Source organism: Mobula birostris, chromosome 1 (genome assembly GCF_030028105.1).
Source record: "Mobula birostris isolate sMobBir1 chromosome 1, sMobBir1.hap1, whole genome shotgun sequence".
Classification (NCBI taxonomy): domain Eukaryota; kingdom Metazoa; phylum Chordata; class Chondrichthyes; order Myliobatiformes; family Myliobatidae; genus Mobula; species Mobula birostris.
In genome coordinates this window covers 153993521-154019674 of record NC_092370.1, presented here as the reverse complement: position 1 = coordinate 154019674, position 26154 = coordinate 153993521, and the positions used below count along the sequence as shown (strand labels likewise).

At 46.4% G+C, this 26154-nt stretch overlaps 1 protein-coding gene across 1 annotated transcript in view; it reads left to right on the top strand.

Annotated features, from left to right (window-relative positions):
- dpf3 (double PHD fingers 3) overlaps positions 1–25861 on the top strand; it is a 210084-nt gene extending 184223 nt beyond the window's left edge. Inside the window, exons 10-12 of the mRNA XM_072264337.1 lie at positions 1461–1573; positions 22019–22100; positions 25199–25861. Of these exons, the coding sequence (XP_072120438.1) occupies positions 1461–1573; positions 22019–22100; positions 25199–25269 (266 nt within the window). The 3' untranslated portion in view covers positions 25270–25861. The remainder of the gene's footprint in view (positions 1–1460; positions 1574–22018; positions 22101–25198) is intronic.
- Positions 25862–26154: the final 293 nt, after the last annotated feature.

Genomic DNA, 26154 nt, shown 5'->3' with positions numbered 1-26154 from the left:
GCAGCCTGTTCCCCACAGACCCTGTGTCTCCCCCATCCTCCGCTCTCACCTGTTCCTCCTTCCACAGCTGCCTGCGTACCTGATCTATTCTTCCCTTTGCCCCCATCCCATTTCTCCCCGCCATTCACTTTTACCCCCCTTACCGCTCCCCCCTCTACTTGCATCTCCATTGCCCTTCTTTCTGCTCTCTCTCTTCCACATACTTTTTATTTCCAACTCTCTGTCCCCTCTCTACCAAACCACTCTCCCATTCTCTCTCCTCTTCCCCAGCTTAATTCTCCTTCCACACCTCTCTTTCTCACCCTCTACCTCCTCTCTCCACAGGTTCCCGATCTCTCCCTCTCTATCCCCTTCCCCTTTTCACTCCTGTCCTTCTCATCTCCTCCTTCTTCCTCCCCTGCTCCTCTCACTCCACACTCTTTCACCCACTCTTTATCCTCAACCTCCCCTTCTCTCTCCTTTCATCTCGCACCTTCTCTCTCTATACTTTCTCTCCTTCTCTATCCCCCCAAATCTCTATCCTCACTCTACCCCCCAATCTCCAACTCGTCTCTCCCCTCCTTTCTGTCTCCTACCCAAACCCCTCTCTCCCATTCTCTCACCCCTCATCTCCTTTATCTCCTCCCTGACATTCCCCTTCCCAATGTCTCATTCTTTTCCTCACAGTCCCAGTCTCTTTGTTCCCCACCCTCAACCTTTACCCCTCCCATCCTTCTCTTTCCCCTTCTCTCCTTCCCAGCTTTTCCTTTCCTCATCTCTATCCTCCTCATCTCTCTAACCTTCTCCCTCCCTTCCCTCTTCTCCACTCTCTCTCTCTCCCTTTCTCTTTCCCTGAAACACTCTCACCCCCTTTCTTTATACTCTCCCTTCTCTCCTTCTTTCTTTATACTCTCCCTTCTCCCTTTCTTGCTTTATACTCTTCCCCTCTTTCTTTCTTTATACTCTCCTCTCCTTCTTTCTCTATACTTTCTCTTCTCTCCTTCTTCCTTTATACTCTCTCTTCTCTCCTTCTTTCTTTACACTCTCCCCCTCTCCCCTTCTTTCTTTATACTCTCCCCCTCCCTCTTTCATTATACTCTCTCCCTTCTCTCCTTCTTCCTTTATACTCTCCCCATTCACACTCTCGTGCTTTCCCAACTACTCCTTCTGCTCTCTTCCACACTCTCTCACATTCTCATCCCCTCCTCTCCCCTACTGTCTAATATCTCTTCTCCCCCCTTCTTTCACATCTCTTTCTCTCCCTTCTGTCTCTCTCTCTCCCTCTCTTCCTCTCTCCTTTTCCCTCTCTCCCATTCTCCCTTCACTCACCCCTCTCTCTCGTCCCCATCTCTCTCTCTCCCCAACTCCTTTTGTTCCCCCAATCTCTCAGTCTGCCCTCCCCTCCCACATTTCTCCTCCCCCTTGTCTCTGCGACTCAGGAAATGGTGTGTAAACGTCTCCTGTTTGTTGCATCCCTTCAGGTCACCCCACCTGTTTGCAGTTCACAGTAAATATGACTGCAGCTGTGAAAACCTATCACTGGCAATGTATTGAGTGCAAATCCTGTAGCCTGTGCGGAACATCTGAGAATGACGTAAGTTTTTTTTAACCTGTCCATCATCTATGACACTTTTTAATAAAACCCATTTTTAGTTGAATCCATTTCTGGTGTGGTTGTGCCTGTGAGTTTAACTATCAATGAGATGGTTTCCCCTGATCCAGGCTGTGTTTGCTCACCAGTCGTCAGGATACTGTAACTGATCGCCATACCTAAGGTTAAGGAAGCGAGCGGACTGGAAGGACAGTTGTTCTTCCTGCCTTGAGTCACAATTGCATCAACTTAAAACATTTGGGAAGACTTTCAGTACGCTGGATGAACTCAGCAGGTCAGGCAGCATCAGTTAGAAATGATGAGTCGACGTTTCGGGCTGGAACCCTTCGTCAGGACTGAAGAATGAAAGATGGGGAAGGATTTGAAGAATGCTTGTAGCTTCAGTTGAAAGACCAGTAATTTGGAAGACAAAGGGGTAGGGGAGGGGAAGCATTGACATCATAGCCCTGAAAACAATGGGTGGTAGAAGGAGGCGGAACCATGAGGGAGCTGGGGGAGGGGCAGAGTGAAATAGGGATAGAGGAAGGGAGGGGGAGGGAATTACCAGAAGTTGGAGAATTCTATGTTCATACCAAGGGGCTGGAGACTACCTAGACGGTATATGAGGTGTTGCTCCTCCAGCCTGAGTTTAGCCTCATCATGGCAGTAGAGGAGGCCATGTATGGACATATCTGAATGGAAATGGGAAGCAGAGTTGAAGTGGGTGGCTACCGGGAGATCCTGTCTGTTGAGTGGAGGTGTTCGATGAAATGGTCCCCCAATCTGCGTCGGGTTTTACCAATGCAGAGGAGGCCGCACCGGGAGCACCGGATGCCACAAGTGACCCCAACAGACTCACAAGTGAAGTGTTGTCTCACCTGGAAGGACTGTTTGGGGCCCTGAATGGTTGCAAGAGATGAGGTGTAGGGACAGGTGTAGCACTTACGCTTACAGGGATAAGTGCCAGGTGGGAGATCTGTGGGGATGGACGTGTGGATAAGGGAGTCGCGGAGGGACCAATCCCTGCAGAAAGCGGAGAGGGAAAGATGTGCTTAGTGGTGGGGTCCTGTTGAAGGTGGCGGAAGTTGCGGAGGATAATGTGCTGGATCCGGAGGCTGGTGGGGTGGTAGGTGAGGACAAGGGGAACTCTGTCCCTGTTGTGTTTGCGGGAGGATGAAAAAGTGAAACCCGACGCAGATTGGGGGACCGCTTCGTCGAACACCTCCACTCCGTCTGCCACAACAGACAGGATCTCCCGGTAGCCACCCACTTCAACTCTGCTTCCCACTCCCATTCAGATATGTCCATACGTGGCCTCCTCTACTGCCATGATGAGGCTAAATTCAGGTTAGAGGAGCAACCCCTCACATACCGTCTAGGTAGTCTCCAGCCCCTTGGTATGAACATAGAATTCTCCAACTTCCGGTAATTCCCTCCCCCTCCCTTCCTCTATCCCTATTTCACTCTGCCCCCTCCCCCAGCTCCCTCATGGTTCCGCCTCCTTCTTCTACCACCCATTGTTTTCAGGGCTATGACGTCAATGCTTCCCCTCCCCCACCCCTTTGTCTTTCAAATTACTGGTCTTTCAACTGAAGCTACAAGCATTCTTCAAATCCTTCCCCATCTTTCATTCTTCAGTCCTGACGAAGGGTTCCGGCCTGAAACGTCGACTCATCGTTTCTAACTGATGCTGCCTGACCTGCTGAGTTCATCCAGTGCACTGAAAGAGTTGCTTTAATCACAGCATCTGCAGATTATTTTGTGAAAACATTTGGAGCAGCTAAAGCCTGCATTCAGGTTCAAATCTTCATGCAGGTTTTCGTTTTCCACCAGGTGACCCAAAAGTTCCACCTCCTCTTCAACCGTCACCGAGCCCTGGGCGTGAGTGAGCACAGTGCCTCTGGTCTCTGAGTAAGGGGCCGAGCTTTCTCGTAATCTGACAGCATTTTGCGGTCAGCAGTGTAACATCCTGCCTCAATATATCTGCTGCCTTGCCTTTCTTCCTAAAGTGAAGCGTGTCTGGTTGGCAGCCAGCATGGGCTTTGAAGTAATTAATCTTCTGTGCATGATCACAGTCGCGGCATCCTGCCCTTAACCCCCATGTGGTTTGAAGATGAGTGAAGTCTCACCAGAAAGATCAGCACCTTGCTGCAAAGTTAACAGTACCCAGCCCTTTCTAACTGCCCCAAGCAGCAGTGAACCATGAGGAAGCAATCCACAGCTCTTCAGGGGGTTGGTGAGGCCCAGTTGAAAATACATATTCGATGTCAATACCTCACAGTCTGCATTATTCTTGCAACGTAAGCCTTAATGACAATGAGAAGCAGGGGTTACCGTGCTGGTTGTTTTCGATCTGGCACGAGTCTGTGTTAAGTCTGCCAAATGCTTCCCTTGCAGTGAGAGCTCACAAAAATCTTTAACAATGTTGAGATGTGCAAGCTGACAATCTAAACCTTAAATCTAATGTTTTCCAGATTTTTGTTGGAGCATTGTTCAGTCAGTCTTTGACAATCATTAAAACTAAACTTCGTTCAATAGTGAGAGCATGACTTGTATCAAAATGTGTTCATTTTTTTGGTGGCATGGCGAAGGAGCAGGTAAGCTTGGGCTGAAAAGTGAACTGCTTATTCTCCCCCATTGACACTACCTTTCCCCAAACAAGAAAAAATCTGCAGGTGCTGGAAATCAGAGGAACACACGCAAAGGAGGAGCTCAGCAGGTCAGGCAGCATCTATGCAAAAGAGTATTGTCGACATTTCAGGGCAAAACCTGCCAAAGGGTTTCAGCCCGAAACATCAACTGTACTCCTTTCTGTAGATGCTGCCTGGCCTGCTGAGTTTATCCAGCACTTAGTGTGTATTGCTCTGGATTTCCAGCATCTGCAGAATTTCTTGTGTTTATGGTGTGCAATAGGTTTTCCCAGAACGATGAGTGATTGGATTTTAGTTTTCTTTTGCACTTTCTGACCACCGATCAACCAAGCACGAAAATCAAGGCTGGAAATTTGGAATGAAAGGTGAAAAGAAAGGAAATATTCAGTGGGTGGGGTAGGATCTGTGGAGGTGGAAATGGGAGATGTCATTGGAGGCTGAATATCCTTGGTCAGAATTGGGATGAACACCATTGGTGACAGGCTTCAGGGAGGTTGAGGGTGGGGTGCAAAGTGAGGAAAGGAAAATTTACCTCAAAAAAACGGGTGGAACCAGGGTGGCCATGGGAATAAGCTGTAAATGAGGTCAACTATTAATGGGCTAGTGGGGGCATTTGGAAGAAGGGGACTCTCAGCAGATGAGGGAGCTTCTGTTTTATTTGAAACATCTAAGCTCTCTCATCCAAAGTATCATGATAATCAAAACATGCTGAGAGACTTTGTGGTGAGCAGGCTCGAAGGGCCAAATGGCCCTCTCCTGCTCCTGTTTCTGAAATGACATTGACAAATGGCATTGAGAGGGTCTCTGTATAAGCCGTTCTTCTGCCCATCCCTTTAGCTGAACTGACAGTGCTGGGTGCCAGCTGTTTGTTGCATCGTGTGACTACTGATCTGCTCCTTTTGGCTGGGATCTTGCTTGGTTTCTGGTCAGTTGCCTGGAGCTGAAAGGAATGGGAAACTCTTGGTTCAAGCCAACCTCTCACACAAATGGACTCCTCCTGTATAACCTGTCACCAACTTAAGTTGCCAACACGTGGTGTTACAGAAGTGCAGTGCTTTTGCAAATCAAGTAATCTTGATTAGAATAGGGTCACCTTCTATTTCCTATTTAGAGTATTGCAGAGGAATGCTGATGTAGGTACAATTAAGATTGTAAAGGGCCACATCAGGGTAGATGTCGAAGTGGCCACGAGTGGGAGGGTCTCAAATGAATGGGCATTGTTTCAGCATTAGAGCTTGGTTATTTAGAACAAGATCTTTCTCACCTAGTTTCTGAAGTTCTCAATCCTGAGATTCATGGAGGCTGGCCTTCGAGGTATTTAAAGTGAAGGTAGAAACTTTTTTGAAAGTTTGGGGAATTGAAGGCTGTAGGATCTTAGTAACAGTAAAGACTATCCTTTCTGACCATGTTGAAAAGCAGGCAGAGCAGGTTTGAAAGACCAGTAGCTGACTACTGTGATCTTGCTCTCTTGTCTTGTTCTTGAAGCTCTGTTTCCATTTATTCTGGGCAGAGAGGGAAGAAGAAAAGAAATATCAGCAAAAAAAACCAACAATATTTTAAGGGCTACGATAAAACCAGAAAAGGTCGAAACAAGTGACAGGTCGGGCAGCATCTACGGACATGGAAAGAGTTGTAGGACCCTCTTTCATTTAACTTTTTTTTTCATTCCTTCAAGCAAAGTAATCTCGGGATTGCTACCTGTGCCACGTGCTAGCGAGGGCAAGAATAGTAGGATCAGGCAGATGAATGCGTGGCTGAGAGATTGGTGCAGGGGGCAGGGCTTCAGATTTTTGGATAATTGGGATCTCTTCTGGGGGAAGTATGACCTGTTCAAAAAGGACAGGTTACACCTGAACCCAAAGGGGACTAATATCCTGGCGGGAAAGTTTAATAGAGCTGTTAGGGAGGGTTTCAACTAATTTGACAGGGGGATGGGAACCGGAATGACATAGCAGAGGAAGGGGAAAACAGAAATAAATCTAAGATAGTGAGCAGTAAAGATGTCAGGAAAGACAGGCAGGTGATGGGGCAAATTTGTAGCCATTGGGATGAGTTGCAGTGCAATAAAGTTGCAGTGCAATCAAAGTGAAAAGTACCAAATACTGGTCTTAAGGTGTTATACTTAAATGCACGCAGCATAAGGAATAAGGTGGATGATCTTGTTGTACAGCTACAGATTGGCAGGTATGATTTTTTGGCCATCACTGAGACCTGGCTAAAGGATACATGCTCTGGGAGCTGAACGTCCAAGGATACACGGTGTATCGGAAGGATGGGAAGCTGGGCGGAGGGAGAGACGTGGCTTTATTGGTAAGAAGTGATATTAAATCATTAGGAAGAGGTGATATAGGATCGGAAGGTGCAGAATCTTTATGGGTTGAGCTAAGAAATAGCAGGGGTAAAAGGACCCTGATGGCAGTTATTTATAGGTCTCCAAACAGCTGCAGTGATATGGACTACAAATTACAACAGGAAATAGAAAAGGCTTGTCAGAAGGGCAGTGTTATGATAATTGTAGGGGATTTTAACATGCGAGTGGATTGGGAAAATCAGGTCGGCACTGGATCTCAAGAGGGAGAATTTGTAGAATGTCTGCGAGATGGCTTTTTAGAACAGCTTGTTGTTGAGCCCACTAGGGGATCGGCTGTACTGGATTGGGTATTGTGTAATGAACCGGAGGTGATTAGAGAGATTGAGGTGAAGGAACCCTTAGGAGGCAGTGATCATAACATGATTGAATTCACTGTGAAATTTGAAAAAGAGAAGCCGAAATCCAATGTGTCGGTATTTCAGTGGAGTAAAGGAAATTATAGTGGCATGAGAGAGGAACTGGCCAAAGTTGACTGGAAAGGGACACTGGCAGGAAGGACGGTAGAGCAGCAGTGGCTGGAGTTTATGCGAGAAGTGAGGAAGGTGCAAGACAGGTATATTCCAAAAATGAAGAAGTTTTCGAATAGAAAAAGGATGCAACCGTGGTTGGCATGAGAAGTCAAAGCCAAAGTTAAAGCATAGGAGAGGGCATACAAGGAGGCAAAAATTAGTGGGAAGACAGAGGATTGGGAAGTTTTTAAAACTTTACAAAAGGAAACTAAGAAGGTCATTAAGAGGGAAAAGATTAACTATGAAAGGAAGCTAGCAAATAATATCGAAGAGGATACTAAAAGCTTTTTCAAGTATATAAAAAGTAAAAGATAGGTGAGAGTAGATATAGGACTGATAGAAAATGATGCTGGAGAAATTGTAATGGGAGATAAGGAGATGGCAGAGGAACTGAACGAGTATTTTGCATCAGTCTTCACTGAGGAAGACATCAGCAGTATACCGGACACTCAAGGGTGGCAGGGAAGAGAAGTGTGCGCAGTCACAATTACGACAGGGAAAGTACTCAGGAAGCTGAATAGGCTAAAGGTAGATAAATCTCCTGGACCAGATGGAATGCACCCTCGTGTTCTGAAGGAAGTAGCTGTGGAGATTGTGGAGGCATTAGCGATGATCTTTCAAAAGTCGATAGATTCTGGCATGGTTCCAGAAGACTGGAAGATTGCAAATGTCACTCCGCTATTTAAGAAGGGGACAAGGAAGCAAAAAGGAAATTATAGACCTGTTAGCTTGACATCGGTGATTGGGAAGTTGTTGGAGTCGATTGTCAAGGATGAGGTTACAGATTACCTGGAGGCATATGACAAGATAGGCAGAACTCAGCATGGATTCCTTAAAGGAAAATCCTGCCTGACAAACCTATTACAATTTTTTGAGGAAATTACCAGTAGGCTAGACAAGGGAGATGCAGTGGATGTTGTATATTTGGATTTCAGAAGGCCTTTGACAAGGTGCCACACATGAGGCTACTTAACAAGATAAGAGCCCATGGAATTACGGGAAAGTTACATACGTGGATAGAGCGTTGGCTGATTGGCAGGAAACAGAGAGTGGGAATAAAGGGATCCTATTCTAGTTGGCTGCCGGTTACCAGTGATGTTCCACAGGGGTTCGTGTTGGGGCCGCTTCTTTTTACATTGTACATCAACGATTTGGATTATAGAATAGATGGCTTTGTGGCTAAGTTTGCTGACGATACGAAGATAGGTGGAGGGGCCGGTAGTGCTCAGGAAACGGAGAGTCTGAAGAGAGACTTGGATAGATTGGAAGAATGGGCAGAGAAGTGGCAAATGAAGTACAATGTTGGAAAGTGTATGGTTATGCACTTTGGCAGAAAATATAAACGGGCAGACTATTATTTAAATGGGGAAAGAATTCAAAGTTCTGAGATGCAACAGGACTTCGGAGTCCTCGTACAGGATACCCTTAAAGTTAACCTCCAGGTTGAGTCAGTAGTGAAGAAGGCGAATGCAATGTTGGCATTCATTTCTAGAGGAATAGAGTACAGGAGCAGGGATGTGATGTTGAGGCCCTATAAGGCGCTGGTGAGACCGCACTTGGAGTACTGTGGGCAGTTTTGGTCTCCTTATTTAAGAAAGGATGTGCTGACGTTGGAGAGGGTACAGAGAAGATTCACTAGAATGATTCTGGGAATGAGAGGGTTAACATATGAGGAATGTTTGTCCGCTGTTGGACTGTATTCCTTGGAGTTTAGAAGAATGAGGGGAGACCTCATAGAAACGTTTCGAATGTTGAAAGGCATGGATAGAGTGGATGTGGCAAAGTTGTTTCCCATGATGGGGGAGTCTAGTACGAGAGGGCATGACTTAAGGATTGAAGGGCGCCCATTCAGAACAGAAATGTGAAGTAATTTTTTTAGTCAGAGGGTGGTGAATCTATGGAATTTGTTGCCACCGGCAGCAGTGGAGGCTAAGTTGTTGGGTGTATTTAAGGCAGAGATTGATAGGTATCTGAGTAGCCAGGGCATCAAAGGTTATGGTGAGAAAGTGGGGGAGTGGGACTAAATGGGAGAATGGATCAGCTCATGATAAAATGGTGGAGCAGACTCGATGGGCCGAATGGCCAACTTCTGCTCCTTTGTCTTATGGTCTTATGGTCTTAAATTGTTTTAACAATGCTGACAGTGACTCCATCCTTTATAAAGAGAGGATCTAGACAAGGCAACCTAAAATTCTGAACTTAGTTTGGGGGAATGAAGCTGGACAGGTGGGAGAACATTGTAGTAGGCGATTATATTTCAGTTAGATTTACCATTGATGTGGAAGAGGCCATAGGTGACAGGATAGTGAAGAAGGTAATTGGTAAACTAGTTTTTATAGGCATTGAGTATAAGATTTGAGACATCATGCTGCAGCTGTACAAAGCATTGGCTAGACCACATTTCGAGCACTGTGTATAGTTCTGGCCACCACACTTCCGGAAGGATGTGATAACAATAGAGAGAGAGTGTGGAAGAGATTTATCAGGTTGTTGTTTGGAAAGGAGAGATTAGATAGGCTGGGTTTATTCTCTTTGGAACATAGGAGCCTGAGGGACAATTTATGGAGATGTATACACAGATAAATAGAATAGAATTTACTTCCAAGTAAAGGGAATTACAAAGGCATGAGAGGGGAGCTGGCCAAAGATTTAGTGTGAAGTTAGAGGATTGGGAAGTTTTTAAAAACCAAAAAAAGGCAACTAAAAAAGCCATAAGGAGCGAAAAGATGAAATAAGCTGATAAATAATGTCAAAGAGAATATCAAAAGTGTTTTCAGATATATAAAAGAGTAAAACAGGTGAGAGTCGATATGGGATTGCTGGATAATGACACTGGAGAGGGAGTAATAAGGGAACGAAGAAATGGCAGATGAATTTAATAAATCTTCACTGTGGAAAACACTAGCAGTATGTCAGCAGTCCGAGAGTGCCAGGGGTAGGACTGAGTGTAAATGCTATTACTAAGGAGAAGGTGCTTAGGAAGCTGAAAGGACTAAAGGTAGATATGTCACCTGGATCAAGTGGACTACACCCCAGGGTTCTGGAGGAGGAAGCTGAAGCGATTGTGGAGGCACTTGTAGAGATCTTTCAAGAATCACTAGATTCTGGAATGGTTCCAGAAGACTGGAAAATTGCAAATTTCACTCTACTCTTTAAGAAGGGAGTGAGGCAGAAAAAAGGTAATTTTAGGCTATTAGCTTGACTTCAGTTCTTGGGAAGCTGTTGGAGTCCATTATTAAGGATGAGGTTTTAGGGTACTGGGAAGCGCTTGATAAAATAGGCCAAAGTTAGCATAGTTTCCTTAAGGGAAAATATTGCCTGACAAATCTGTTGGAATTCTTTGAGGAAATAACAAGCAGGATAGATGAAGGAGAGTTAGTCGATATTGCTTACTTGGATTTTCAGAAGGCCTTTGAAAAGATGCCACACATGAGGCTGCTTAACAAGATAAGAGCCCATGGTATTACAGGAAGGATACCAGCATGGATAAAGCATTGGCTGATTAGCTGGAGGGAAAGAGTGGGAATAAAGGGAGCCTTTTCTGGTTGGCTGCTGGTGACTAGTGGTGTTCCGCAGGAATCTGTGTTGAAACCAATTCTTTTTACGTTATATGTCAGTGACTAGGATGATAGAATTGGTGGCTTTTTGGCCGAGTTTGCAAACAATACAGAAATTGGTGGAGGGGCAGGTAGTGCTGAGGAAGCAGGGAGTCTGCAGAAAGACAGACAGATTGGGAGAATGGGCAGAAGAATATAGTATAGGGAGGTGTATGGTCATGCAGTTTGGTAGAAAGAATAAAGGCATAGACTACTTTCTAAATGGGGAGAGAATTCAGAGGTGCAAAGGAACTTAGGAGTCCTTGTGCAGGATTCCCTAAAGGTTAACTTGCAAATTGAACTGGTAGTGAGGAAGGCAAATGCAATATGAGCACTTGTTTTTGGAGGACTGAATAAAAAGGCAGGGATGTAATGTTGAAGCTTTATAAGGTATTGCTCAGACCACACTTGGAGTATTGTGAGCAGTTTTGGACCTGATATTTAAGATATGATGTGCTGGTATTAGTGAGGGTCCAGAGGAAGTTCATGACATTGATTCCAGGAATGAAAGGTTAATGTGTGAGGAGCTTTGATGGCTCTGTGCCTGTATCCACTGGAGTTTAGAAGAATGAGGGGAGATCTCATTGAAATGTATTGAATATTGAAAGGCCTAGATAGAGTGGATGTGGAAAGGATATTTCATGTAGTGGGTGGGTCTAGGACCAGAGTATCAGCCTCAGAATAGAGGAGCGTCCCTTTAGAGCAGAGATGAGGAGGGGTTTCTTTACCCAGGGGAAAGTGAACCTGTGCAATTTATTGCCATAGACATCTGTGGATGCCAAGTCATTGATTATATCCATCATTAAGGACCCCCATCACCCAGCCATGCTTTTCTCATTGCTGTCATCAGGAAGGAGGTACAGAAGCCGTCAGGACCCAGAGCCCAGGTTCAGGAACAGTTATTGCCCCCTCCCGCCTCAGGACCCACACCCCCAGGTTCAGGAACGGTTATTACCCCCTCCGGCCTCAGGACTCATGGCCCCAGGTTCAGGAACAGTTATTGCCCCTCTGGCCTCAGGACTCACGGCCCCAGATTCAGGAACAGTTATTGCCCCCTCTGGCCTCAGGACCCACACCCCCAGGTTCAGTAACAGTTATTGCCCCCTCTGGCCTCAGGACCCACACCCCCAGGTTCAGGAACAGTTATTACCCCGTCTGGTCTCAGGACCCACACCCCCAGGTTCAGGAACAGTTATTACCCCCTCTGATCTCAGGACCCACACCCTCAGGTTCAGGAAGTTATTACCCCCTCTGGTCTCAGGACCCACAAACCCAGGTTCAGGAAAAGTTATTACCCCCTCTGGCCTCAGGACCCACGAACCCAGGTTCAGGAACAGTTATTGCCTCCTCTGGCCTCAGGACCCACACCCCCAGGTTCAGGAACAGTTATTACCCCCTCTGGTCTCAGGACCCACACCCCCAGGTTCAGGAAGTTATTGCCCCCTCTGGTCTCAGGACCCACAAACCCAAGTTTGGGAACAGTTATTATCCCCTCTGGCCTCAGGACTCACGGCCCCAGGTTCAGGAAGTTATTACCCCCTCTGGCCTCAGGACCCACACCCCCATTTTCAGGAACAGTTATTACCCTTCTCTGGTCTCAGGACCCACACCCCCATTTTCAGGAACAGTTATTACCCCCTCTGGTCTCAGGACCCACAAACCCAGGTTCAGGAACAGTTATTACCACCTCTAGCCTCAGGACCCACACCCCCAGGTTCAAGAACAGTTATTACCCCCTCTGGCCTCAGGACCCACGAACCCAGGTTCAAGAACAGTTATTACTCCCTCTGGTCTCAGGACCCACAAACCCAGGTTCAGGAACAGTTATTACCCCCTCTGGCCTCAGGACCTACACCCCCAGGTTCAGGAACAGTTATTACCCCCTCTGGCCTCAGGACTCACGGCCCCAGGTTCAGGAACAGTTATTACCCCCTCTGGTCTCAGGACTCACGGCCCCAGGTTCAGGAACAGTTATTACCCCCTCTGGTCTCAGGACCCACACCCCCAGGTTCAGGAACAGTTATTACCCCCTCTGGCCTCAGGACTCACGGCACAAGATTCAGGAACAGTTATTGCCCCCTCTGGCCTCAGGACCCACACCCCCAGGTTCAGGAACAGTTATTACCCCCTCTGGCCTCAGGACCCACACCCCAGGTTCAGGAACAGTTATTACCCCCTCTGGCCTCAGGACTCACGGCACAAGATTCAGGAACAGTTATTGCCCCCTCTGGCCTCAGGACCCTCACCCCCAGGTTCAAGAACAGTTATTACCCCCTCTGGCCTCAGGACCCACACCCGCAAGTTCAGGAACAGTTATTATCCCCTCTGGTCTCAGGATCCACAAACCCAGATTTAGGAACAGTTATTACCCCCTCTGGCCTCAGGACTCACGGCACAAGATTCAGAAACAGTTATTGCCCCCTCTGGCCTCAGGACCCACAAACCCAGGTTCAGGAAGTTATTACCCCCTCTGGTCTCAGGACCCACAAACCCAGGTTCAGGAGCAGTTATTACCCCCTCTGGTCTCAGGACCCATGAACCCAGGTTCAGGAACAGTTATTACCCCCTCTGGTCTCTGGACCCATGCCCCCAGGTTCAGGAACAGTTATTACCCCCTCTGGCCTCAGGACCCACACCCCCAGGTTCAGGAACAGTTATTACCCCCTCTGGCCTCAGGACCCACACCTCCAGGTTCAGGAACAGTTATTGCCCCCTCTGGCCTCAGGACCCACAAACCCAGGTTCAAGAACAGTTATTAACCCCTCTGGCCTCAGGACCCACAAACCCAGGTTCAGGAAGTTATTACCCCCTCTGGTCTCAGGACCCACAAACCCAGGTTCAGGAAGTTATTACCCCCTCTGGTCTCAGGACCCATGAACCCAGGTTCAGGAACAGTTATTACCCCACTGGTCTCAGGACCCACACCCCCAGGTTCAGGAACAGTTATTACCCCCTCTGGTCTCAGGACCCACACCCCCAGGTTCAGGAACAGTTATTACCCCCTCTGGTCTCAGGACCCACACCCCCATTTTCAGGAACAGTTATTACCCCCTCTGGTCTCAGGACCCACAAACCCAGGTTCAGGAACAGTTATTGCCCCCTCTGATCTCAGGACCCACAAACCCAGGTTCAGGAAGTTATTACTCCCTCTGGTCTCAGGACCCACAAACCCAGGTTCAGGAACAGTTATTACCCCCTCTGGTCTCAGGACTCACAAACCCAGGTTCAGGAACAGTTATTACTCCCTCTGGTCTCAGGACCCATGAACCCAGGTTCAGGAACAGTTATTACTCCCTCTGGTCTCAGGACCCATGAACCCAGGTTCAGGAACAGTTATTACCCTCTCTGGCCTCAGGACCCACACCCTCAGGTCAGGAACAGTTATTACCCCCTCTGGTCTCAGGACCCACATCCCCAGGTTCAGGAATAGTTATTACCCCCTCTGGTCTCAGGACCCACAAACCCAGGTTCAGGAACAGTTATTACTCCCTCTGGTCTCAGGACCCACATCCCCAGGTTCAGGAATAGTTATTACCCCCTCTGGCTCTTGGTTCAGTGGAGAAAGCTTCACTCAATTTCACCTGTCCCATCACTGAACTGTTTTCACAACCTATGGATTCACTTTCAAGGACTCTTCATCTCATATTCTCGATGATTATAGCTTGTTTATTTTCTTATTTGTTTATCTTTTGCATTTGCACAGTTTGTTGTTTGGATATTGCTTGTTTGTCCGTCCTGTAAGGTGTAGTTTTAGTTACTGCCAGAAAATGAATCTCAGGGTTGTAAATGGTGATTTATGTTAGTCTGCTAATACATGAAGTTTGAGATTTAAAGTGGGGGCTGATAGGTTATTAATTAGTCAGGGTGTCAAAGATTACAGGGAGAAGGCAGGAGAATGCAGTTGAGAGGGCTGTGATGGAATACTAGAGCAGACTCGATGGACCGAATGGACACAAGACCATATGTGTTGTGGTCTTCAAGCTTTATAATTTAGAATTAGAGAGTGCAGGTTTGAGCAAGAAGGGAGAAATTTAGTGGACATCTGAGTGCTAACTGTTCCACACAGATGGAGGTACTTACCTGGAGCAAGATGCCAGAGGAAGTGGTAGTGGTAGATACAAGATCCCCGGACAGGATAAGTATGGAGGGATACAGGCCTCAGGCAGGTAAATAGCATCAACGTCGATAATAGGCAGGGTCATGGTTGGCTGAAGGAGCTCGTACAGTTCCATGTTTCTGTGACAAAGACTCCTAGTTTGGGTGGATCAACATTACAAGCCTGAGGAGTGTGAGGGAAAGCGGACAGGAACCAGCAGCATGGTGGTCAGTCACAGAGCAAGGGGAGGTGTCTCAGATGCAGATTCAGGATGTTCAGGGTTAAAAATAAAGAGAGGGACTGACAAATATAGAGCCTCTGATGATGAAGTGCACAGAGGATAGCCTGTCACAACAATCAAGCTCACATCAGGCACCATAAACTTGCTACAGTGTGGACAGCTTAGAAGGAGAAATTCGGAAAGGAAGGTGAAGATGCAAAAACATACTGGCTTCTGACATTGAAGAAAATAGGAAGGTAAAGAGCAAACTAAGGGAAACAACTGGGGTCATTAGGGTCCAGAGAAGTCACTTGTGTATGTGGAGAGGGAGAGTGTGCTTAAGGTTTTAATAATAACTATCAGTTATCTTCTCAGTAGAAGGGACGATGTTGTGTTGTGGTTAAGGGAGGTTGTGCGTCTAGTACTGAATGAGGAAGGCAGCAGGGAGCCGGTATATTCAAAAATGGATAAATTGCCAGGCCTGGATAACATATATCTCAGGATGTTAAAAGAAGCACAGGAGGGAAATTACAGAGGCAACGGCTGCAGGAGTGGAGCCAGAGGACAGGAGCAGGGCTGGTGTTGTGGGAGGAGGGGATATCAATGCAAGTACACTTCTGTGTTGGGTCAGTTCTTGGTCTCTGCTCAGAGGGACAGTGTGAACCTTCACTGTACAGGTTACAGGTTAACCTGAGAGGTACAGGTTACTCAACAACAACAGATTAGTTTATCAGACCGATGGGATGACCTTGTTACCGCCTCAGGGAGTTTAGTGAGGCAGTGTTTGCTGCAGTCTGTGGGTTTTCCCAAAGCCCTGCACGTCAGATCAAAAAAGTAATCTGGTAGGGGATCCTGGGGGTGGGAGATGGGGTGACACATTGGACCCAAAGCTGTTTTGGTGGCAGGAGTAGAGTGATGGGTGCTGGGTGTTTTTATGACCGGTGAGGTCTCACAGGGTTCAGTATCCGGTCTGTTGGGTTGATGGTGAATGTTAATGATTTAGACCAAATGTGTGAGTTGTATGTACTGTATTGGAGGTGTAGACACACACAGTTGAATGACAATAAACTTGAACTTGAATTTGGGGGTAAATGATTAAAATAGATGTTAATTGCCATGTAGCTGACAGTGGAAGTGAAAGGTTTATGGACTACAGGCAGGTGTAGATGGAAGGTGGAATTTAATCTGGAGGAGCGTGTGGAGCAACGTGTGGAGATGTGCTTTAAAGAGACCTAAGAAATTGAAAGAAGGTTGGTGTACTTCTTCCCACATCCTTAGGGTGGCAGACTGGATCAATCTGGTAGATGGAGCGATTGCCTTCATTTGCCAAAGGCCAGCACAGTGGCAGAGCAGGTAAAGCCAGTGCTGCACAGCTCCAGAGGCCTGGCATCAATCCTGAGTTTGCTTGCTCCCGCTGCGATTGTGAGGGTTTCTGCTCCGTGCTCTAGTTGCCTCCCAGATCCCCAGAATGTGAAGGTTGGAAAATGTGTAGGTAGTGGTAGAATCTGAGGAAAATTGGGGGGATTGTGGGAAGAACAGGCCATGGAAAATTAGTGTGGAGATAAGATTACTCTGAGCGATCCAAATGACCTCCTATGCCATACAGCACAGAAACTTGTCCATGCTGATCAAACTGGTCCCATTTGCCAATATCCCTCAATGTTCCTGTCCAAATGCCTTTTAAGTGTTGCTGTTCTATTGAAAAAACAAAGAAACTGCAGGAGCTGGAGGTCCAAAGGAAAACCGAAGCTATGAAGTTATACTGGAACTGGAGGCACTGCTTAAGCCATTGTCTGAGAACTGCATCCATTTCTGATCACCACCTGCCTGGGAAGCTGTGATTGTACTGGAGAGGGTGCAGGGGGATGGGAAGTTCTCACACGTGCAGAGCCATGGGGAAATCATGACCCTTCTGATCAGTTTTCTCCACCTCTTGCCTCTGAGTCAGATACCATTGGTTTTCGTCCTTGTCCACATCCTAGAGCACGGGCACTTCACCCTCAGGGTCCCCTCCTGGGCGAGTGTGCCTTCCTCCACTCCGAACCTGTGCGATCCGCAGTGGTGGACAATCCCACTGATCTCGCCACAGGTGGGGCTGGGGGAGTGTGACCTGTTCCTCCTGCTGGAGCTGAGGGGCTTCTGCAAGCTGCAGCTAATATGGAGCGATGGTAGCCAGTGTCATCAGTCTTGCAATCACTTCGTTTAGTGCTGGGGTCCCTAACCTGGAGTCCACGGACCTCTCAGTTAATAACAAGGGTCCATGGCATAAAAATCTTGTTCTTGTGTACTGTTCATACGATTCATTACACAGTGCATCGAGCTAGTAACAGAGGTAGAATAGAGAGTAGAGTAGCAGCTATAGAGAATGTACTCTGCAGGTAAACGATGCTGGGACAGCTGCCCAGCAGGCCAAGAGTTTAGAGCTGGGTTTGGTTTTGTTGAATTTGGTGCTGAATCCTTGGGGCTGTAGGCCGACTAGGTGTTGTTGTTGACCCTTGTTGGAACCAATTTCCCCCGGGATCAATAAAGTATGACTATGACTATGACTATGAACAGTGCAGGAGTCAGAGATCAGAGTCAAAGTGACTGACAAATGGAATTTCAGAGTCACTCTTACAACCAGGCACCCTGCCACCCTCAGAATCCAACACCTTAGCCTTGCTTGCGTAAGAGTTGGCTAGTAGTAATGAAAGGTCTGCCAACTGCATTATGTATAGGTGCTGGGTATTTCTAGCTGGAATCCAGCAACTGTTCCGATCTGCGTCCACTGCTCCAGCACTGTCTTCCTCCCTCTTGTCTATTCTCTTCCATTGTCTTCTTATATCCAGTGGCTCTGCAGCTAACCAGCCTTCACACTCTCAGTCAGCACTTGTGTCCCCAGCCTGTCTCAGTCTCCTTCCAGTCACAGGCTGTTCTCTCTCTGGTCTCTCCACCTCCTGTGTCTCAGCTGCTTAAAACATGCTTCCCACTTCTGGTGAATGATCAGCACCCTAACACTTCTGTTCTGTTTTTCTCTCCACACTCTCTTCAGCCTTCTCTGCTTTTAGGTTGGCAATGTCTGAAGTTTCATGATCTTCCTGTTCTTGTGACACAGAAGACTATCGAATAGTTTCATGTCTAACTACCAACTTGCTTCAGCCCTGAGGCAATAACATCTGATGTTTTCAGTCCCAGTTATTCATAAGCTCACTGCCCTGTACACTTAGATAGGTTGTTTGGATTTTTAATCCTGTGCTTGTTGTTTGCCTGAGCAGCCAAGGTGTATACCAGATGATTGTGATGATTGTGAGAGTTTCATTTTTTGGGAGGTCTTGCCTGATATCTGTGGAGAACTGCAAAGTGCTGTAGTATAGATCCTGCACAGGTCTGATAATGTCCTGCTGTAACCCATGGGTTCTGTTGGGGCTGGTGCTGACTTCCATAATCTGTATCAAAGACTGCCAAATGTATAATATCTAAGTCTGTTGATGGTGCAATAATTAGAGGCTGTATGAGCTGTGAGAAGTTGCAGAGAGATCTGTACACGAGGGGTGAATTGACCATAAGACCATAAGACAAAGGAGCAGAAGTAGGCCATTCGGCCCATCGAGTCTGCTCCGCCATTTTATCACGAGCTGATCCATTCTCCTATTTAGTCCCACTCCCCCACCTTCTCACCATAACCTTTGATGCCCTGGCTACTCAGATACCTATCAATCTCTGCCTTAAATACACCCAATGACTTGGCCTCCACTGCTGCCTGTGGCAACAAATTCCATAGATTCACCACCCTCTGACTAAAAAAATTTCTTCGCATTTCTGTTCTGAAAGGGCGTCCTTCAATCCTTAAGTCATGCCCTCTCATGCTAGACTCCCCCATCATGGGAAACAACTTTGCCACATCCACTCTGTCCATGCCTTTTAACATTCGAAATGTTTCTATGAGGTCTCCCCTCATTCTTCTAAACTCTAAGAAATACAGTCCAACAGCGGACAAACGTTCCTCATATGTTAACCCTCTCATTCCCAGAATCATTCTAGTGAATCTTCTCTGTACCCTCTCCAACGTCAGCACATCCTTTCTTAAATAAGGAGACCAAAACTGCCCACAGTACTCCAAGTGAGGTCTCACCAGCGCCTTATAGAGCCTCAACATCACATCCCTGCTCCTATACTCTATTCCTCTAGAAATGAATGCCAACATTACATTCGCCTTCTTCACTACTGACTCAACCTGGAGGTTAACTTTAAGGGTATCCTGTACGAGGACTCCGAAGTCCCGTTGCATCTCAGAACTTTGAATTCTTTCCCCATTTAAATAATAGTCTGCCCGTTTATTTTTTCTGCCAAAGTGCATAACCATACACTTTCCAACATTGTACTTCATTTGCCACTTCTCTGCCCATTCTTCCAATCTATCCAAGTCTCTCTGCAGACTCTCCGTTTCCTCAGCACTACCGGCCCCTCCACCTATCTTCGTATCGTCAGCAAACTTAGCCACAAAGCCATCTATTCCATAATCCAAATCGTTGATGTACAATGTAAAAAGAAGCGGCCCCAACACGGACCCCTGTGGAACATCACTGGTAATCAGCAGCCAACCAGAATAGGATCCCTTTATTCCCACTCTCTGTTTCCTGCCAATCAGCCAACGCTCTATCCACGTATGTAACTTTCCCGTAATTCCATGGGCTCTTATCTTGTTAAGTAGCCTCATGTGTGGCACCTTGTCAAAGGCCTTCTGAAATCCAAATATACAACATCCACTGCATCTCCCTTGTCTAGCCTACTGGTAATTTCCTCAAAAAATTGTAATAGGTTTGTCAGGCAGGATTTTCCTTTAAGGAATCCATGCTGAGTTCTGCCTATCTTGTCATATGCCTCCAGGTAATCTGTAACCTCATCCTTGACAATCGACTCCAACAACTTCCCAATCACCGATGTCAAGCTAACAGGTCTATAATTTCCTTTTTGCTTCCTTGCCCCCTTCTTAAATAGCGGAGTGACATTTGCAATCTTCCAGTCTTCTGGAACCACGCCAGAATCTATCGACTTTTGAAAGATCATCGCTAATGCCTCCGCAATCTCCACAGCTACTTCCTTCAGAACACAAGGGTGCATTCCATCTGGTCCAGAAGATTTATCTACCTTTAGCCTATTCAGCTTCCTGAGTACTTTCCCTGTCATAATTGTGACTGCGCACACTTCTCTTCCCTGCCACCCTTGAGTGTCCGGTATACTGCTGATGTCTTCCTCAGTGAAGACTGATGCAAAATACTCGTTCAGTTCCTCCACCATCTCCTTATCTCCCATTACAATTTCTCCAGCATCATATTCTATCGGTCCTATATCTATTCTCACCTGCCTTTTACTCTTTATATACTTGAAAAAGCTTTTAGTATCCTCTTTGATATTATTTGCTAGCTTCCTTTCATAGTTAATCTTTTCTCTCTTAATGACCTTCTTGGTTTTCTTTTGTAAGGTTTTAAAAACTTCCCAATCCTCTGTCTTCCCACTAATTTTTGCTTCCTTGTATGCCCTCTCTTTTGCTTTAACTTTGGCTTTGACTTCTCTTGTCAACCACGGTTGCATCCTTTTTCCACTCGAAAATTTCTTCTTTTTTGGAACATACCTGTCTTGCACATTGGGGGGAGAGGGGGAGAGGGAGAGCAGATGTAGTGTGGAAAAGTGTTCATTTGCTTTTGTAGATGCTACAAGACTGGCAAGTGTCAGTGTTAGGGACCGAATGATGAAGGAACAAGTCAGAAATAGGCCATTCGGCAAGGTCTCAACCATAATTGCAACAATACTTCTCTCCTAGTTCAATGTTCTGCCCTATCCCCTTTAATTCCCTTAATATTCAGATATCTATTGTCTTTTCAATGTAGTTATCACGGTCCCCTGAGTAAAGATGCCCTTCTAATTTTAATCCTAAATGGGCTACCGACTGTCCTGTGAATAAATCTTTGGCACCCTAGATTTTTTATGTAGTTTCAGATGGTTTGGCCTCCACAAAGCCCTGATCTCAACATCATTGACACTGTCTGGGATCACCTGGAGAGACAGAGGCAGGCAAGACAGCCAAAGTCTGCAGATGAACTGTGGCAAGTTCTCCAAAATGCTCAGACCAACCTACCAGCTGATTTTCTGATAAAACTGAATGACAGTGTACCCAAGAGAATTGATGCAGTTTTAAAGGCAAATGGTAGTCACACCAAATATTGACTTGATTTAGAATTTTTTACTGTTTATTGCTCTTTATAGTATTTTTTTGATATATAGAAACTTTACATTTCATTATTTTTGAAAGCATCTTCACTTTAGAGTTTTATGACCTGTACCTAAGACTTTTGCACAGTACTGTATATTACCTTGATACAATGAAGGGGTCTAGCCAGCCAGTACACCTGCTGTCAGACCAATCCCATCAGTCTCTCTCATTCTAGCATTTACTTCCCTGTAAACCATCCTCCTCACATCCCCGTCAGCTCTCTTCCTCTGCCCCTGGATTCTAGCAGTCACCTCCACCCTGGGACAACCAAGAGTGGCCAGTTCACCCACCAACCCATGTGTCCCTAGGATGTGGGAGGAAAATGGAGCACCCAGCACAATCACAGAGAGGACGTCCAAACTCCACACAGACAACACTCCAGGTCAGCAGATCCCACTGACAGATAAAACATTCTCACAAGGCCAGGTTGATGCAGGGATCATGTTCCCCTGGCTGGGGAGTCTAGAATCAGGATAAGGGGTTGGACATTCAGGACTGAGGTTCAAAGAAATGCCTTCACCCAGAAGGTGGTAAATCATTGCGGCTTTCTACAGGGGGCTGCGGAGGCTCGGCCACAGGTCAATAGGTTATTGTATTTTGAGGATGCTGCACTACACTAACCGTAGTTTGAACAACTGGCTTGCTAAATAGTATATTGTGTTGATTTGTTGAAGACAGTTTTACTTTGAAGATGTACACAAGCTCCTTGGTGATATCTTGGTGCTTTTGTAAATGGAATTCTCTTTATTTTCTAGGACCAGTTGTTGTTTTGTGATGACTGTGACCGGGGTTACCATATGTACTGTTTAAACCCACCAATGATGCACCCTCCTGAAGGTACAGTATTCACTAGCAGATGTGCTGTTTTCTGAATCCCCGGGAACTTGCTCTCAACCCTTCATTTTTGTTTTGGTTCAACTTTGTGACCCCAGTCTGGATGGATTTTTACTAATGCACGTGAAAGAGCTCCTGTGAACTGTCGGTGTGCACCCTGTGCAATGTGCACATCTTCACAGTTGAGCATGGTAGTCTTAAGAATTACGGTCTTATTGTGGCAATGGTGGGCTCACTCTTCCTGCTTGAGGTGGGTTACAATCTCCTGATGCATATTTCAACAACTACTGCACTCAGTTGTCATGGCTCAGCTAAGCAAAGGACTGCTACAAGGAGAGGGGAAACTCGAGGGACTGTAAGGGGCTGAACAGCTAGTAGAGCCGCAGTTCACAGGGTCAGTCCTGACCTGACCGCTGACATTGTCCGTATGGAGTTTACACCGTCCCTCTATGACCCTCTGTGTTTTAACCAAATGCCCTGGATTCCGCACGGCCAAAAGGCACGCGGGGTTGTAATTGGCTGCTGTGAAGTTGTGTAGGTGAGTGGAAGAATAAAGTGGAATTAATGGGGATGCAGGGAGAACGAGATTAGTGTGGGATTAGTTTAAGTGGAAGTGATGGAGATGCAGGGAGAATGGGATTAGTGTGGAATTGATGGGGATGCAGGGAGAACGGAATTAGTGTGGGATTAGTTTAAATGGAATTGATGGGGATGCAGGGAGAACGGAATTAGTGTGGGATTAGTTTAAATGGAATTGATGGGGATGCAGGGAGAACGGAATTAGTGTGGGATTAGTTTAAGGGAAATTGATGGAGATGCAGGGAGAACGGGATTAGTGTGGGATTAGTTTAAGAGGAATTGATGGGGATGCAGGGAGGATGGGATTAGTTTAAGGGGAATTGATAGGGATGCAGGAAGAATGGGATTAGTGTGGGATTAGTTTAAGAGGGCGCTGGTTGACATGGAATCAATGGACCAAAGGGACTGTTGCCTTGGTTAACTTTCCACAGACTATTGTTGGTCAGGTGGACAGATGGACAGCTAAGGGTGTTGTGCTCCTAGTTAGAGCCCTCTCAGGCGAGGTGAAAGAGCTTCATTGGCACTCTCCTGGACAGTGGGCACAGAAGGCCAGCAGCTGTAAGGCAGGACAGGCTGCACCATTGACCTTTACCGCGGTGGGGGATCTGATCCCATCACCGTCTGGCTCCTCATCACAGTGGAAGGGAGGAGGCTGCAGTCAGATCAGCCCCAGTCTCATTGAGTGGCGAGGCAGGGTCAAAGGAACGAGTGGCCTTCTGCTCCAAATTCATTGGTCGGTGGCAGCGGGAAGAGTTGAGATGTTGGTCAATGCAGGCAGTCGCGGATCAAAAGCAAGGAGCAAGCTGAATGACCTTACGAGGTCGATAATCTTGGAGTGGGTACAGTCACTGCCTCACAGTGCCAGAGTCCCAGGTTTGATCCTGACCTCGGGTGCTGTCTGTGTGGGGTTTGCATGTTCTCCCTCTGACTGTGTGGGTCCACCCTACCCCCTCAACTGGGTACCCCTGTTTCCTCATCCCAAAGATGTGGAACGGCAGGTTAATTGGTCACTATAAATTGCCCCTGGTGTGTAGGCGAGCGGTGGAAACTGGGGGGAGTTGGTGGGAACATGGGAAGAATAGCTAACAGGAAAAGTTAAGGGGGAAATGTCAATGTAGACTCAGTGAGCTGAATGTCAACCTACTTTGTAAAGGAACTTGGAAATATCTACACTCTGGCCCACTGCACAGCCTTGCCACACTGTTGAGTGGTGTGTTGGGCTCCCAGCACAGAGACAGCACCGGTCTGCACCACCCCCACACATTCAACTCAACAGGCAGGCTGCCAGCTCCCCAACCATGGCTACGAATCCCACTGCCACAGTGCATTTAGTTTGTGGTTGATTACAGTGTGGCTCTCTCCTCGCACTCCCATTGAAGATGACTGAAGATTGGTTTACTGTTGGGACGTCTACCAAGATACAGTGAAAAACATTTGGTTGTATACCATCCAGGCAGATCAAGCCATGCTTAAGTACTTAAAGATAGTAAAAAGGGTAAATGAATGCAGAATATAACTATGAATATAAAGATTAGCTTTATTTGCCACATGTACATTGAAACCTGGAAACATTCAGTGAAATGCATCGTTTGCGTCGGATGAACTCAGTGAGGATTGAGTTGAGCATCTGACAAGTGACGCTCTGTTTCTGGGGTTGACATAGCATGCCTGGATTCACTAACTCTAACTGTAAGTCTTTGGACTGTGGGAGGAAACCGGAGCACCCGGAGGAAACCCACGTGCTCCTGGGAGGAGCGTAGAAACTCCTTAAAGACAGTGGTGAGAATTGAACCTCCAGTGATAATCGCTGGCGCTGAAATAGCTTCTGTACCGGTGCAGTGCAGGCAGACAACGTGCAAAGACCACAATGAAGTCGATCAAAAGTTCATCTTTGTCATATAAGGATGATATAACTACGGGACAGAAGCTGTCCATACCCAGCTCTATATCCCACTTTCCACAATGCCTGTTCAAGCTGCAGCCAACATATGTAGCTCCCTCTTACCCCCAGCACCATCTCCAGACTGGGGCCGTCCTGTCTGACGGCCAACCATCCAGTCACAGTGAAAGCACAGGACAATGGAGCCACTCTTAAGGGGTAGGAAAGGGAGAAAGTAACAAGCTCGGGTTGTTGGCAGCTGAGTTCTTCCAGAGCTCTGTGAGTTAATCTATTGTTTCTGCCTGCTCTTGTCCCACTGAATTTACCTGGACTCTACCTTATCAATGTGCCCAACCCCTCGTCCACTTCCCGCCTACATACATATGTGATGCCTTGCATGCTTTCAGAAACATTCATTGGCTTGGTTGCCTCTTATCTGAAAAGCCTGATAAATCATTGTTAGTGAGGTTAGGGACAATCCATAAGTATCGGTTTGCTGGGGAAAAAACACAGCGATATGCAAAATGGGACGGGTTGAAGGAGGAAATGTATGACCTGCAACGATTAGAAGAATTGCTGAATAGTCAGTACTTATGAAGACGTGCTGGGAATTTGTAAATATTATGTTCTTTCTCACCTACAGGAAGCTGGAGTTGCCACTTGTGCCTGGAGCAACTGAAGGAAAAGGCTTCTGCTTGTGCCAGCAAACCCTAGTTCAGTGTCTTCAAGTTTTATATTTTTTTAAATCAGTTTAATGTAGATGCCCGTGGTCAGTATTTGCACATTCAGGCTAAAATATGAACCTTTAACAAAGTGTGAAGATAAAGCAAAGTATTACTACGTTTAGCCTGTAGTTCAGTATTGCAGTCATCCCAAGTTTGATCATTGTCACCTCCCTGTGTATGACAGTGTTGTAGCAGTGTCATTAGAATCCTCACTGTTGGAGTTGGCTGTAGTTGACAGTTCAATTGCCTTTAACCACTCAGCTCACTTTGCAAAATTACACAAAGATTCCCGTCATTAATAACTGAAATTGCCTTTAAAGTTCCTCATTAGTTACTGAAATATCCTGAGTTCCTATTTACCCGAAGGTTGTGCATTTACCAGATTTGATGAAAAAAAAACAGTAAACTAAATGTTAACACGAAGAATTCTGCAGATGCTGGAAATTCAAGCAACAGACATCAAAGTTGCTGGTGAACGCAGCAGGCCAGGCAGCATCTCTAGGAAGAGGTACAGGCAACTTTGATGTGTGAAACTAAATGTTAGCTTGTTTGAAATTATAACGTCCAATTAAACAAAAGAATAATAGATAACTCGTGGGAGAGTGGGGCTGGGGTAATATTTCCAATCGGAGCACTGCTAGTCCCATTCCGTAACTCTGTGAAACACTCGAGCCTCAGCTAACGTGGCTGTACGGAATGTAGTCAGAGACTGAACAGTCAGTCGTCAATCCTGATCTTAATGTTGTACACTACAGAAACGGCCAGTGTTAACTTCAAACTTGAAAACTTTACATTCAACAGCATTATTGGTTTTTTACATGCCTTCATGACCAACCTAAACAAGTTGGCAAGACTTTTTTTAATCAGCTGTCTG